Source organism: Anomaloglossus baeobatrachus, unplaced genomic scaffold, assembly GCF_048569485.1.
Source record: "Anomaloglossus baeobatrachus isolate aAnoBae1 unplaced genomic scaffold, aAnoBae1.hap1 Scaffold_2567, whole genome shotgun sequence".
Lineage (NCBI taxonomy): Eukaryota > Metazoa > Chordata > Amphibia > Anura > Aromobatidae > Anomaloglossus > Anomaloglossus baeobatrachus.
This window is the reverse complement of record NW_027442127.1, coordinates 176901-191817: the sequence shown is the minus strand read 5'-3', so window position 1 is coordinate 191817 and position 14917 is coordinate 176901. Positions and strand designations below refer to the sequence as shown.

Here is a 14917-nt window from a genome sequence, read left to right as displayed (position 1 = left end):
ATCACACAGGAGAGGATTAGATACACAGCTCAGCAGACAGTATCACACAGGAGAGGATTAGATACACAGCTCAGCACACAGTATCACACAGGATAGGATTAGATACACAGCTCAGCACACAGTATCACACAGGAGAGGATTAGATACACAGCTCAGCACACAGTATCACACAGGAGAGGATTAGATACACAGCTCAGCAGACAGTATCACACAGGAGAGGATTAGATACACAGCTCAGCAGACAGTATCACACAAGAGAGGATTAGATACACTGCTCAGCAGACAGTATCACACAGCAGAGGATTAGATACACTGCTCAGCAGACAGTATCACACAGGAGAGGATTAGATACACACATCAGCAGACAGTATCACACAGGAGAGGCTTAGATACACAGCTCAGCAGACAGTATCACACAGGAGAGGATTAGATACACAGCCCAGCAGACAGTATCACACAGGATAGGATTACATACACAGCGCAGCACACAGTATCACACAGGAGAGGATTAGATACACAGCCCAGCAGACAGTATCACACAGGAGAGGATTAGATACACAGCTCAGCAGACAGTATCACACAGGAGAGGATTAGATACACAGCTCAGCAAACAGTATCACACAGGAGAGGATTAGATACACAGCTCAGCAGACAGCATCACACAGGAGAGGATTAGATACACTGCTCAGCAGACAGTATCACACAGGAGGATTAGATACACAGCTCAGCAGACAGTATCACACAGGAGAGGATTAGATACACAGCTCAGCAGACAGTATCACACAGGAGAGGATTAGATACACAGCTCAGCAGACAGTAACACAGGAGAGGATTAGATACACAGCTCAGCAGACAATATCACACAGGATAGGATTAGATACACAGCTCAGCACACAGTATCACACAGGAGAGGATTAGATACACAGCTCAGCAGACAGTATCACACAGGATAGGATTAGATACACAGCTCAGCAGACAGTATTACACAGGAGAGGATTAGATACACAGCTCAGCAGACAGTATCACACAGGAGAGGCTTAGATACACAGCTCAGCAGACAGTATCACACAGGAGAGGATTAGATACACAGCCCAGCAGACAGTATCACACAGGATAGGATTACATACACAGCGCAGCACACAGTATCACACAGGAGAGGATTAGATACACAGCCCAGCAGACAGTATCACACAGGAGAGGATTAGATACACTGCTCAGCAGACAGTATCACACAGGAGAGGATTAGATACACAGCCCAGCAGACAGTATCACACAGGAGAGGATTAGATACACAGCTCAGCAAACAGTATCAAACAGGAGAGGATTAGATACACAGCTCAGCACACAGTATCACACAGGAGAGGATTAGATACACAGCTCAGCAGACAGTATCACACAGGAGAGGATTAGATACACAGCTCAGCAAACAGTATCACACAGGAGAGGATTAGATACACGGCTCAGCAGACAGTATCACACAGGACAGGATTAGATACACGGCTCAGCAGACAGTATCACACATGAGAGGATTAGATACACAGCTCAGCAGACTGTATCACACAGTAGAGGCTTAGATACACGGCTCAGCAGACAGTATGACACAGGAGAGGATTAGATACACAGCCCAGCAGACAGTATCACATAGGAGAGGATTAGATACACTGCTCAGCAGACAGTATCACACAAGAGAGGATTAGATACACTGCTCAGCAGACAGTATCACACAGCAGAGGATTAGATACACTGCTCAGCAGACAGTATCACACAGGAGAGGATTAGATACACAGCTCAGCAGACAGTATCACACAGGAGAGGCTTAGATACACAGCTCAGCAGACAGTATCACACAGGAGAGGATTAGATACACAGCCCAGCAGACAGTATCACACAGGAGAGGATTAGATACACTGCTCAGCAGACAGTATCACACAGGAGAGGATTAGATACACAGCCCAACAGACAGTATCACACAGGAGAGGATTAGATACACAGCTCAGCAAACAGTATCACACAAGAGAGGATTAGATACACAGCTCAGCACACAGTATTACACAGGAGAGGATTAGATACACAGCTCAGCAGACTGTATCACACAGGCTAGGATTAGATACACAGCTCAGCAGACAGTATCACAGAGGAGAGGATTAGATACACAGCTCAGCAGACAGTATCACACAGGACAGGATTAGATACACAGCTCAGCAGACAGTATTACATAGGAGAGGATTAGATACACAGCTCAGCACACAGTATCACACAGGAGAGGATTAGATACACAGCTCAGCAGACAGTATCACACAGGAGAGGATTAGATACACAGCTCAGCACACAGTATCACACAGGATAGGATTAGATACACAGCTCAGCACACAGTATCACACAGGAGAGGATTAGATACACAGCTCAGCACACAGTATCACACAGGAGAGGATTAGATACACAGCTCAGCAGACAGTATCACACAGGAGAGGATTAGATACACAGCTCAGCAGACAGTATCACACAAGAGAGGATTAGATACACTGCTCAGCAGACAGTATCACACAGCAGAGGATTAGATACACTGCTCAGCAGACAGTATCACACAGGAGAGGATTAGATACACACATCAGCAGACAGTATCACACAGGAGAGGCTTAGATACACAGCTCAGCAGACAGTATCACACAGGAGAGGATTAGATACACAGCCCAGCAGACAGTATCACACAGGATAGGATTACATACACAGCGCAGCACACAGTATCACACAGGAGAGGATTAGATACACAGCCCAGCAGACAGTATCACACAGGAGAGGATTAGATACACAGCTCAGCAGACAGTATCACACAGGAGAGGATTAGATACACAGCTCAGCAAACAGTATCACACAGGAGAGGATTAGATACACAGCTCAGCAGACAGCATCACACAGGAGAGGATTAGATACACTGCTCAGCAGACAGTATCACACAGGAGGATTAGATACACAGCTCAGCAGACAGTATCACACAGGAGAGGATTAGATACACAGCTCAGCAGACAGTATCACACAGGAGAGGATTAGATACACAGCTCAGCAGACAGTAACACAGGAGAGGATTAGATACACAGCTCAGCAGACAATATCACACAGGATAGGATTAGATACACAGCTCAGCACACAGTATCACACAGGAGAGGATTAGATACACAGCTCAGCAGACAGTATCACACAGGATAGGATTAGATACACAGCTCAGCAGACAGTATTACACAGGAGAGGATTAGATACACAGCTCAGCAGACAGTATCACACAGGAGAGGCTTAGATACACAGCTCAGCAGACAGTATCACACAGGAGAGGATTAGATACACAGCCCAGCAGACAGTATCACACAGGATAGGATTACATACACAGCGCAGCACACAGTATCACACAGGAGAGGATTAGATACACAGCCCAGCAGACAGTATCACACAGGAGAGGATTAGATACACTGCTCAGCAGACAGTATCACACAGGAGAGGATTAGATACACAGCCCAGCAGACAGTATCACACAGGAGAGGATTAGATACACAGCTCAGCAAACAGTATCAAACAGGAGAGGATTAGATACACAGCTCAGCACACAGTATCACACAGGAGAGGATTAGATACACAGCTCAGCAGACAGTATCACACAGGAGAGGATTAGATACACAGCTCAGCAAACAGTATCACACAGGAGAGGATTAGATACACGGCTCAGCAGACAGTATCACACAGGACAGGATTAGATACACGGCTCAGCAGACAGTATCACACATGAGAGGATTAGATACACAGCTCAGCAGACTGTATCACACAGTAGAGGCTTAGATACACGGCTCAGCAGACAGTATGACACAGGAGAGGATTAGATACACAGCCCAGCAGACAGTATCACATAGGAGAGGATTAGATACACTGCTCAGCAGACAGTATCACACAAGAGAGGATTAGATACACTGCTCAGCAGACAGTATCACACAGCAGAGGATTAGATACACTGCTCAGCAGACAGTATCACACAGGAGAGGATTAGATACACAGCTCAGCAGACAGTATCACACAGGAGAGGCTTAGATACACAGCTCAGCAGACAGTATCACACAGGAGAGGATTAGATACACAGCCCAGCAGACAGTATCACACAGGAGAGGATTAGATACACTGCTCAGCAGACAGTATCACACAGGAGAGGATTAGATACACAGCCCAGCAGACAGTATCACACAGGAGAGGATTAGATACACAGCTCAGCAAACAGTATCAAACAGGAGAGGATTAGATACACAGCTCAGCAGACAGCATCACACAGGAGAGGATTAGATACACAGCTCAGCAAACAGTATCACACAGGAGAGGCTTAGATACACAGGTCAGCAGACAGTATCACACAGGAGAGGATTAGATACACAGCCCAGTAGACAGTATCACACAGGATAGGATTAGATACACAGCGCAGCACACAGTATCACACAGGAGAGGATTAGATACACAGCCCAGCAGACAGTATCACACAGGAGAGGATTAGATACACTGCTCAGCAGACAGTATCACACAGGAGAGGATTAGATACACAGCCCAGTAGACAGTATCACACAGGAGAGGATTAGATACACAGCTCAGCAGACAGTATCACACAGGAGAGGATTAGATACACAGCTCAGCACACAGTATCACACAGGAGAGGATTAGATACACAGCTCAGCAAACAGTATCACACAGGAGAGGATTAGATACACAGCTCAGCACACAGTATCACACAGGAGAGGATTAGATACACAGCTCAGCACACAGCATCACACAGGACAGGATTAGATACACAGCTTAGCACACAGGATAGGATTAGATACATAGCTCAGCACACAGGATAGGATTAGATACACAGCTCAGCAGACAGTATCACACAGCAGAGGATTAGATACACTGCTCAGCAGACAGTATCACACAGGAGAAGCATAGATACACAGCTCAGCACACAGTATCACACAGGATAGGATTAGATACACAGCTCAGCAGACAGTATCACACAGGATAGGATTAGATACACAGCTCAGCACACAGTATCACACAGGAGAGGATTAGATACACAGCTCAGCAGACAGTATCACACAGGATAGGATTAGATACACAGCTCAGTAGACAGTATTACACAGGAGAGGATTAGATACACAGCTCAGCAGACAGTATCACACAGGAGAGGATTAAATACACAGCTCAGCAGACAGTATCACACAGGAGAGGATTAGATACACAGCTCAGCAGGCAGCATCACACAGGAGAGGATTAGATACACAGCTCAGCAGGCAGCATCACACAGGAGAGGATTAGATACACTGCTCAGCAGACAGTATCACACAGGAGAGGATTAGATACACTGCTCAGCAGACAGTATCACACAGGAGAGGATTAGATACACAGCTCAGCAGACAGTATCACACAGGAGAGGATTAGACACAGCTCAGCAGACAGTATCACACAGGAGAGGATTAGATACACAGCCCAGCAGACAGTATCACACAGGAGAGGATTAGATACACAGCTCAGAAGACTATATCACACAGGAGAGGATTAGATACACAGCTGATACATGTATTTGTACATCAGTTTTCACGCTTCTTCTCAGGTTCCTCCACCACAAACATGGCGCCTTCTGTGGATGAGACTCTGGAGGACGTGAATCAGCGTCTGGATCGGCTGCTCCTGAGAGTGATGGACGACCTGGAAGATCTGAAGGAGAAGAGACAATGTCTGAACGGTGTCATAGAGGAGGTGAGTGATGAGCGCTCATCTCATACACGGATATACAGCTACACCGGTGGTGTTATATCTCATTTCCCAGTGTCTGACGGTATTATACATGATATCTCAGTGTCTGGCGGTATTATGTGTATATCTGGCAGTATTATACATGATATCTCAGTGTCTGGCGATATTATTTGAATATCTGGCAGTATTATGCGTTATATCTCAGTGTCTGGCGGTATTATGCGTTATATCTCAGTGTCTGGCGGTATTATACATGATATCTCAGTGTCTGATGGTATTATGTGTATATCTGGCGGTATTATGCGTTATATCTCAGTGTCTGGCGGTATTATGTGTATATGTGGCTTTATTATACATGATATCTCAGTGTCTGATGGTATTATGTGTATATCTGGCGGTATTATACATGATATCTCAGTGTCTGGTGGCATTATGTGTATATCTGGCGGTATTATACATGATATCTCAGTGTCTGGTGGTATGTGTATATGGCGGTATTATACATGATATCACAGTGTCTGGTGGTATTATGTGTATATCTGGCGGTATTATACATGATATCTCAGTGTCTGATGGTATTATGTGTATATCTGGCGGTATTATGCGTTATATCTCAGTGTCTGGCGGTATTATGTGTATATGTGGCTTTATTATACATGATATCTCAGTGTCTGATGGTATTATGTGTATATCTGGCGGTATTATACATGATATCTCAGTGTCTGGTGGCATTATGTGTATATCTGGCGGTATTATACATGATATCTCAGTGTCTGGTGGTATGTGTATATATGGCGGTATTATACATGATATCACAGTGTCTGGTGGTATTATGTGTATATCTGGCGGTATTATACATGATATCTCAGTGTGTGGTGGTATTATGTGTTTATATGGCGGTATTATACATGATATCTCAGTGTCTGATGGTATTATGTGTATATCTGGCGGTATTATACATGATATCTCAGTGTCTGGTGGCATTATGTGTATATCTGGCGGTATTATACATGATATCTCAGTGTCTGGTATTATGTGTATATCTGGCGGTATTATACATGATATCTCAGTGTCTGGTATTATGTGTATATCTCGCGGTATTATACATGATATCGCAGTGTCTGGTGGTATTTTGTGTATATGTGGCGGTATTATACATGATATCACAGTGTCTGGTGCTATTATGTGTATATCTCGTGGTATTATACATGATATCTCAGTGTCTGGCGGTATTATGTGTATTTCTGGTGGTATTCTACATGATATCTCAGGGTCTGGCGGTATTATGTGTATATCTAGAAGTATTATATATAACATCTCACTGTCTGGTTGGATCATATCTCAGTGTCTGGCTGTGTTATGTGTATACAGTTAGGTCCAGAAATCTTTGGACAGTGACACAATTTTGGCGAGTTGGGCTCTGCATGCCACCACATTGGATTTGAAATGAAACCTCTACAACAGAATTCAAGTGCAGATTGTAACGTTTAATTTGAAGGTTTGAACAAAAATATCTGATAGAAATTGTAGGAATTGTCACATTTTAGGAGGTCAAAAGTAATTGGACAAATAAACCAAACCCAAACAAAATATTTTTATTTTCAATATTTTGTTGCGAATCCTTTGGAGGCAATCACTGCCTTAAGTCTGGAACCCATGGACATCACCAAACGCTGGGTTTCCTCCTTCTTAATGCTTTGCCAGGCCTTTACAGCCGCAGCCTTCAGGTCTTGCTTGTTTGTGGGTCTTTCCGTCTTAAGTCTGGATTTGAGCAAGTGAAATGCATGCTCAATTGGGTTAAGATCTGGTGATTGACTTGGCCATTGCAGAATGTTCTACTTTTTTGCACTCATGAACTCCTGGGTAGCTTTGGCTGTATGCTTGGGGTCATTGTCCATCTGTACTATGAAGCGCCATACGATCAACTTTGCGGCATTTGGCTGAATCTGGGCTGAAAGTATATCCCGGTACACTTCAGAATTCATCCGGCTACTCTTGTCTGCTGTTATGTCATCAATAAACACAAGTGACCCAGTGCCATTGAAAGCCATGCATGCCCATGCCATCACGTTGCCTCCACCATGTTTTACAGAGGATGTGGTGTGCCTTGGATCATGTGCCGTTCCCTTTCTTCTCCAAACTTTTTTCTTCCCATCATTCTGGTACAGGTTGATCTTTGTCTCATCTGTCCATAGAATACTTTTCCAGAACTGAGCTGGCTTCATGAGGTGTTTTTCAGCAAATGTAACTCTGGCCTGTCTATTTTTGGAATTGATGAATGGTTTGCATCTAGATGTGAATCCTTTGTATTTACTTTCATGGAGTCTTCTCTTTACTGGTGACTTAGAGACAGATACACCTACTTCACTGAGAGTGTTCTGGACTTCAGTTGATGTTGTGAACGGGTTCTTCTTCACCAAAGAAAGTATGCGGCGATCATCCACCACTGTTGTCATCCGTGGACGCCCAGGCCTTTTTGAGTTCCCAAGCTCAGCAGTCAATTCCTTTTTTCTCAGAATGTACCCGACTGTTGATTTTGCTACTCCAAGCATGTCTGCTATCTCTCTGATGGATTTTTTCTTTTTTTTCAGCCTCAGGATGTTCTGCTTCACCTCAATTGAGAGTTCCTTAGACCGCATGTTGTCTGGTCACAGCAACAGCTTCCAAATGCAAAACCACACACCTGTAATCAACCCCAGACCTTTTAACTACTTCATTGATTACAGGTTAACGAGGGAGACGGCTTCAGAGTTAATTGCAGCCCTTAGAGTCCCTTGTCCAATTACTTTTGGTCCCTTGAAAAAGAGGAGGCTATGCATTACAGAGCTATGATTCCTAAACCCTTTCTCCGATTTGGATGTGAAAACTCTCATATTGCAGCTGGGAGTGTGCACTTTCAGCCCATATTATATATAGAATTGTATTTCTGAACATGTTTTTGTAAACAGCTAAAATAACAAAACTTGTGTCACTGTCCAAATATTTCTGGACCTAACTGTATGTGGTAGTATTATACATATCTGTGTGTGACGGTATTATGTGTATATCTGGCGGTATTATTACAGATATAATCGGTATTATATGTGTCGTTCTCAGGGATGGCTCTGCCTTTCTCAGTCGCGGTATTCTATGGGGAACAAGTCCGTGTCCTCGCTGCAGGATACGCCAGAGATGACGCCTTCCTCGTTTGTCCAGGACAGGTGAGGGCGGTATTTTATTTCTTCCATATATCCTTTATTTTTCTGTATTTTCTGCTCTGTATGGTCACAGCAGAAATATCCCACCATGAAATCATGCGGTCACACTGACACTGGTTCATGAAGCTGATGAAGCGGGTGGTCTGCGGGGTCCGCAGCGTCCTGCACCTGTGTGTAGGGATAACTATGGCCATATAGCATTGCTCCTCATCTGTAGCACCGCAGCCTCAGACTTCTGTATCATCAACCATTGTGTGACTACAGCTCCCAGCATGTCCTGACAATCATACACTGCCGCAGTCATTCCGCCATCTTTCTCCTGTCTGTGCAGTGCTGCGGACGATGGGGTGACCACATTCACTGCAGAACGCGTTCAGCCGGAGACGCAGGACAAAGTGACGGAGCGGAAGCTCCCGGAGGTGGAGGATATTGGGGCCGCAGATCACGGTGAGACCATATGTGGAGGAGGACCCATCTTAGGAGGCTGCAGTGACCTCTAGGAGTTTGCTCCTGGGTAGGAGGAGTGGGGGGTCACACACAATGGAGGTATTAGTGTAGCATGTGTCCACCTCTACAAAATGGTGTCCGACTAGGGTATTAGTGTAGCATGTGTCCTCCTCTACAAAATGCTGCACTAATACCCTAGTGGGACACCATTTTGTAGAGGTGGACACATGCTATACTAATACCCTAGTGGGACACCATTTTGTAGAGGTGGACACATGCTATACTAATACCCTAGTCGGACACCATTTTGTAGAGGTGGACACATGCTACACTAATACCCTAGTCGGACACCATTTTGTAGAGGTGGACACATGCTACACTAATACCCTAGTCGGACACCATTTTGTAGAGGTGGACACATGCTACACTAATACCCTAGTCGGACGCCATTTTGTAGAGGTGGACACATGCTATACTAATACCCTAGTCGGACACCATTTTGTAGAGGTGGACGCATGCTACACTAATACCCTAGTCGGACACCATTTTGTAGAGGTGGACACATGCTACACTAATACCCTAGTCGGACACCATTTTGTAGAGGTGGACACATGCTATACTAATACCCTAGTCGGACACCATTTTGTAGAGGTGGACACATGCTATACTAATACCCTAGTCGGACACCATTTTGTAGAGGTGGACACATGCTATACTAATACCCTAGTCGGACACCATTTTGTAGAGGTGGACACATGCTACACTAATACCCTAGTCGGACACCATTTTGTAGAGGTAGACACATGCTATACTAATACCCTAGTCGGACACTATTTTGTAGAGGTGGACACATGCTACACTAATACCCTAGTCGGACACTATTTTGTAGAGGTGGAGACATGCTACACTAATACCCTAGTCGGACACCATTTTGTAGAGGTGGACACATGCTACACTAATACCCTAGTCGGACACCATTTTGTAGAGGTGGACACATGCTACACTAATACCCTAGTGGGACACCATTTTGTAGAGGTGGACACATGCTACACTAATACCCTAGTCGGACACCATTTTGTAGAGGTGGACACATGCTATACTAATACCCTAGTGGGACACCATTTTGTAGAGGTGGACACATGCTACACTAATACCCTAGTCGGACACCATTTTGTAGAGGTGGACGCATGTTATACTAATACCCTAGTCGGACACCATTTTGTAGAGGTGGACGCATGCTACACTAATACCCTAGTCGGACACCATTTTGTAGAGGTGGAGACATGCTACACTAATACCCTAGTCGGACACTATTTTGTAGAGGTGGACACATGCTACACTAATACCCTAGTCGGACACTATTTTGTAGAGGTGGAGACATGCTACACTAATACCCTAGTCGGACACCATTTTGTAGAGGTGGAGACATGCTATACTAATATCCTAGTCGGACACCATTTTGTAGAGGTGGACACATGCTACACTAATACCCTAGTCGGACACCATTTTGTAGAGGTGGACACATGCTATACTAATACCCTAGTCGGACACTATTTTGTAGAGGTGGACGCATGCTACACTAATACCCTAGTCGGACACCATTTTGTAGAGGTGGACACATGCTACACTAATACCCTAGTCGGACACCATTTTGTAGAGGTGGACACATGCTACACTAATACCCTAGTCGGACACCATTTTGTAGAGGTGGACACATGCTACACTAATACCCTAGTCGGACACCATTTTGTAGAGATGGACACATGCTACACTAATATCCTAGTCGGACACCATTTTGTAGAGGTGGACACATGCTACACTAATACCCTAGTCGGACACCATTTTGTAGAGATGGACACATGCTACACTAATATCCTAGTCGGACACCATTTTGTAGAGGTGGACACATGCTACACTAATACCCTAGTCGGACACCATTTTGTAGAGGTGGACACATGCTATACTAATATCCTAGTCGGACACCATTTTGTAGAGGTGGACACATGTTATACTAATACCCTAGTCGGACACCATTTTGTAGAGGTGGACGCATGCTACACTAATACCCTAGTCGGACACCATTTTGTAGAGGTGGACACATGCTATACTAATACCCTAGTCGGACACCATTTTGTAGAGGTGGACACATGTTATACTAATACCCTAGTCGGACACCATTTTGTAGAGGTGGACACATGCTACACTAATACCCTAGTCGGACACCATTTTGTAGAGGTGGACACATGCTACACTAATACCCTAGTTGGACACCATTTTGTAGAGGTGGACACATGCTACACTAATACCCTAGTTGGACACCATTTTGTAGAGGTGGACACATGCTACACTAATACCCTAGTCGGACACCATTTTGTAGAGGTGGACACATGCTATACTAATACCCTAGTTGGACACCATTTTGTAGAGGTGGACACATGCTACACTAATACCCTAGTCGGACACCATTTTGTAGAGGTGGACACATGCTACACTAATACCCTAGTCGGACACCATTTTGTAGAGGTGGACACATGCTATACTAATATCCTAGTCGGACACCATTTTGTAGAGGTGGACGCATGCTACACTAATACCCTAGTCGGACACCATTTTGTAGAGGTGGACGCATGCTACACTAATACCCTAGTCGGACACCATTTTGTAGAGGTGGACACATGCTATACTAATACCCTAATCGGACACCATTTTGTAGAGGTGGACACATGTTATACTAATACCCTAGTCGGACACCATTTTGTAGAGGTGGACACATGCTACACTAATACCCTAGTCGGACACCATTTTGTAGAGGTGGACGCATGCTACACTAATACCCTAGTCGGACACCATTTTGTAGAGGTGGACACATGCTACACTAATACCCTAGTTGGACACCATTTTGTAGAGGTGGACACATGCTACACTAATACCCTAGTCGGACACCATTTTGTAGAGGTGGACACATGCTACACTAATACCCTAGTCGGACACCCTTTTGTAGAGATGGACACATGCTACACTAATATCCTAGTCGGACACCATTTTGTAGAGGTGGACACATGCTACACTAATACCCTAGTCGGACACCATTTTGTAGAGATGGACACATGCTACACTAATATCCTAGTCGGACACCATTTTGTAGAGGTGGACACATGCTACACTAATACCCTAGTCGGACACCATTTTGTAGAGGTGGACGCATGCTACACTAATACCCTAGTCGGACACCATTTTGTAGAGGTGGACACATGCTATACTAATACCCTAGTCGGACACCATTTTGTAGAGGTGGACGCATGCTACACTAATACCCTAGTCGGACACCATTTTGTAGAGGTGGACACATGTTATACTAATACCCTAGTCGGACACCATTTTGTAGAGGTGGACACATGCTACACTAATACCCTAGTCGGACACCATTTTGTAGAGGTGGACACATGCTACACTAATACCCTAGTCGGACACCATTTTGTAGAGGTGGACACATGCTACACTAATACCCTAGTCGGACACTATTTTGTAGAGGTGGAGACATGCTACACTAATACCCTAGTCGGACACTATTTTGTAGAGGTGGACACATGCTACACTAATACCCTAGTCGGACACCATTTTGTAGAGGTGGACACATGCTACACTAATACCCTAGTCGGACACCATTTTGTAGAGGTGGACACATGCTATACTAATACCCTAGTCGGACACTATTTTGTAGAGGTGGACGCATGCTACACTAATACCCTAGTCGGACACCATTTTGTAGAGGTGGACACATGCTACACTAATACCCTAGTGGGACACCATTTTGTAGAGGTGGACACATGCTACACTAATACCCTAGTCGGACACCATTTTGTAGAGGTGGACACATGCTATACTAATACCCTAGTGGGACACCATTTTGTAGAGGTGGACACATGCTACACTAATACCCTAGTCGGACACCATTTTGTAGAGGTGGACGCATGTTATACTAATACCCTAGTCGGACACCATTTTGTAGAGGTGGACGCATGCTACACTAATACCCTAGTCGGACACCATTTTGTAGAGGTGGAGACATGCTACACTAATACCCTAGTCGGACACTATTTTGTAGAGGTGGACACATGCTACACTAATACCCTAGTCGGACACTATTTTGTAGAGGTGGAGACATGCTACACTAATACCCTAGTCGGACACCATTTTGTAGAGGTGGAGACATGCTATACTAATATCCTAGTCGGACACCATTTTGTAGAGGTGGACACATGCTACACTAATACCCTAGTCGGACACCATTTTGTAGAGGTGGACACATGCTATACTAATACCCTAGTCGGACACTATTTTGTAGAGGTGGACGCATGCTACACTAATACCCTAGTCGGACACCATTTTGTAGAGGTGGACACATGCTACACTAATACCCTAGTCGGACACCATTTTGTAGAGGTGGACACATGCTACACTAATACCCTAGTCGGACACCATTTTGTAGAGGTGGACACATGCTACACTAATACCCTAGTCGGACACCATTTTGTAGAGATGGACACATGCTACACTAATATCCTAGTCGGACACCATTTTGTAGAGGTGGACACATGCTACACTAATACCCTAGTCGGACACCATTTTGTAGAGATGGACACATGCTACACTAATATCCTAGTCGGACACCATTTTGTAGAGGTGGACACATGCTACACTAATACCCTAGTCGGACACCATTTTGTAGAGGTGGACACATGCTATACTAATATCCTAGTCGGACACCATTTTGTAGAGGTGGACACATGTTATACTAATACCCTAGTCGGACACCATTTTGTAGAGGTGGACGCATGCTACACTAATACCCTAGTCGGACACCATTTTGTAGAGGTGGACACATGCTATACTAATACCCTAGTCGGACACCATTTTGTAGAGGTGGACACATGTTATACTAATACCCTAGTCGGACACCATTTTGTAGAGGTGGACACATGCTACACTAATACCCTAGTCGGACACCATTTTGTAGAGGTGGACACATGCTACACTAATACCCTAGTTGGACACCATTTTGTAGAGGTGGACACATGCTACACTAATACCCTAGTTGGACACCATTTTGTAGAGGTGGACACATGCTACACTAATACCCTAGTTGGACACCATTTTGTAGAGGTGGACACATGCTATACTAATACCCTAGTTGGACACCATTTTGTAGAGGTGGACACATGCTACACTAATACCCTAGTCGGACACCATTTTGTAGAGGTGGACACATGCTACACTAATACCCTAGTCGGACACCATTTTGTAGAGGTGGACACATGCTATACTAATATCCTAGTCGGACACCATTTTGTAGAGGTGGACGCATGCTACACTAATACCCTAGTCGGACACCATTTTGTAGAGGTGGACGCATGCTACACTAATACCCTAGTCGGACACCATTTTGTAGAGGTGGACACATGCTATACTAATACCCTAGTCGGACACCATTTTGTAGAGGTGGACACATGTTA

The 14917-nt window shown here is 44.7% G+C and overlaps 1 protein-coding gene across 1 annotated transcript; it reads left to right on the top strand.

The window, feature by feature from the left end:
• Positions 1-5415: 5415 nt before the first annotated feature.
• Positions 5416-9457, top strand: LOC142263279 (vacuolar ATPase assembly protein VMA22-like). Its single transcript, XM_075332208.1, has 3 exons — positions 5416-5763; positions 8857-8960; positions 9289-9457. The coding sequence occupies exons 1-3, from the start codon at positions 5635-5637 to the stop codon at positions 9455-9457; spliced, it is 402 nt and encodes a 133-aa protein (XP_075188323.1). The 5' UTR covers positions 5416-5634.
• The last annotated feature ends 5460 nt before the right edge of the window (positions 9458-14917 follow it).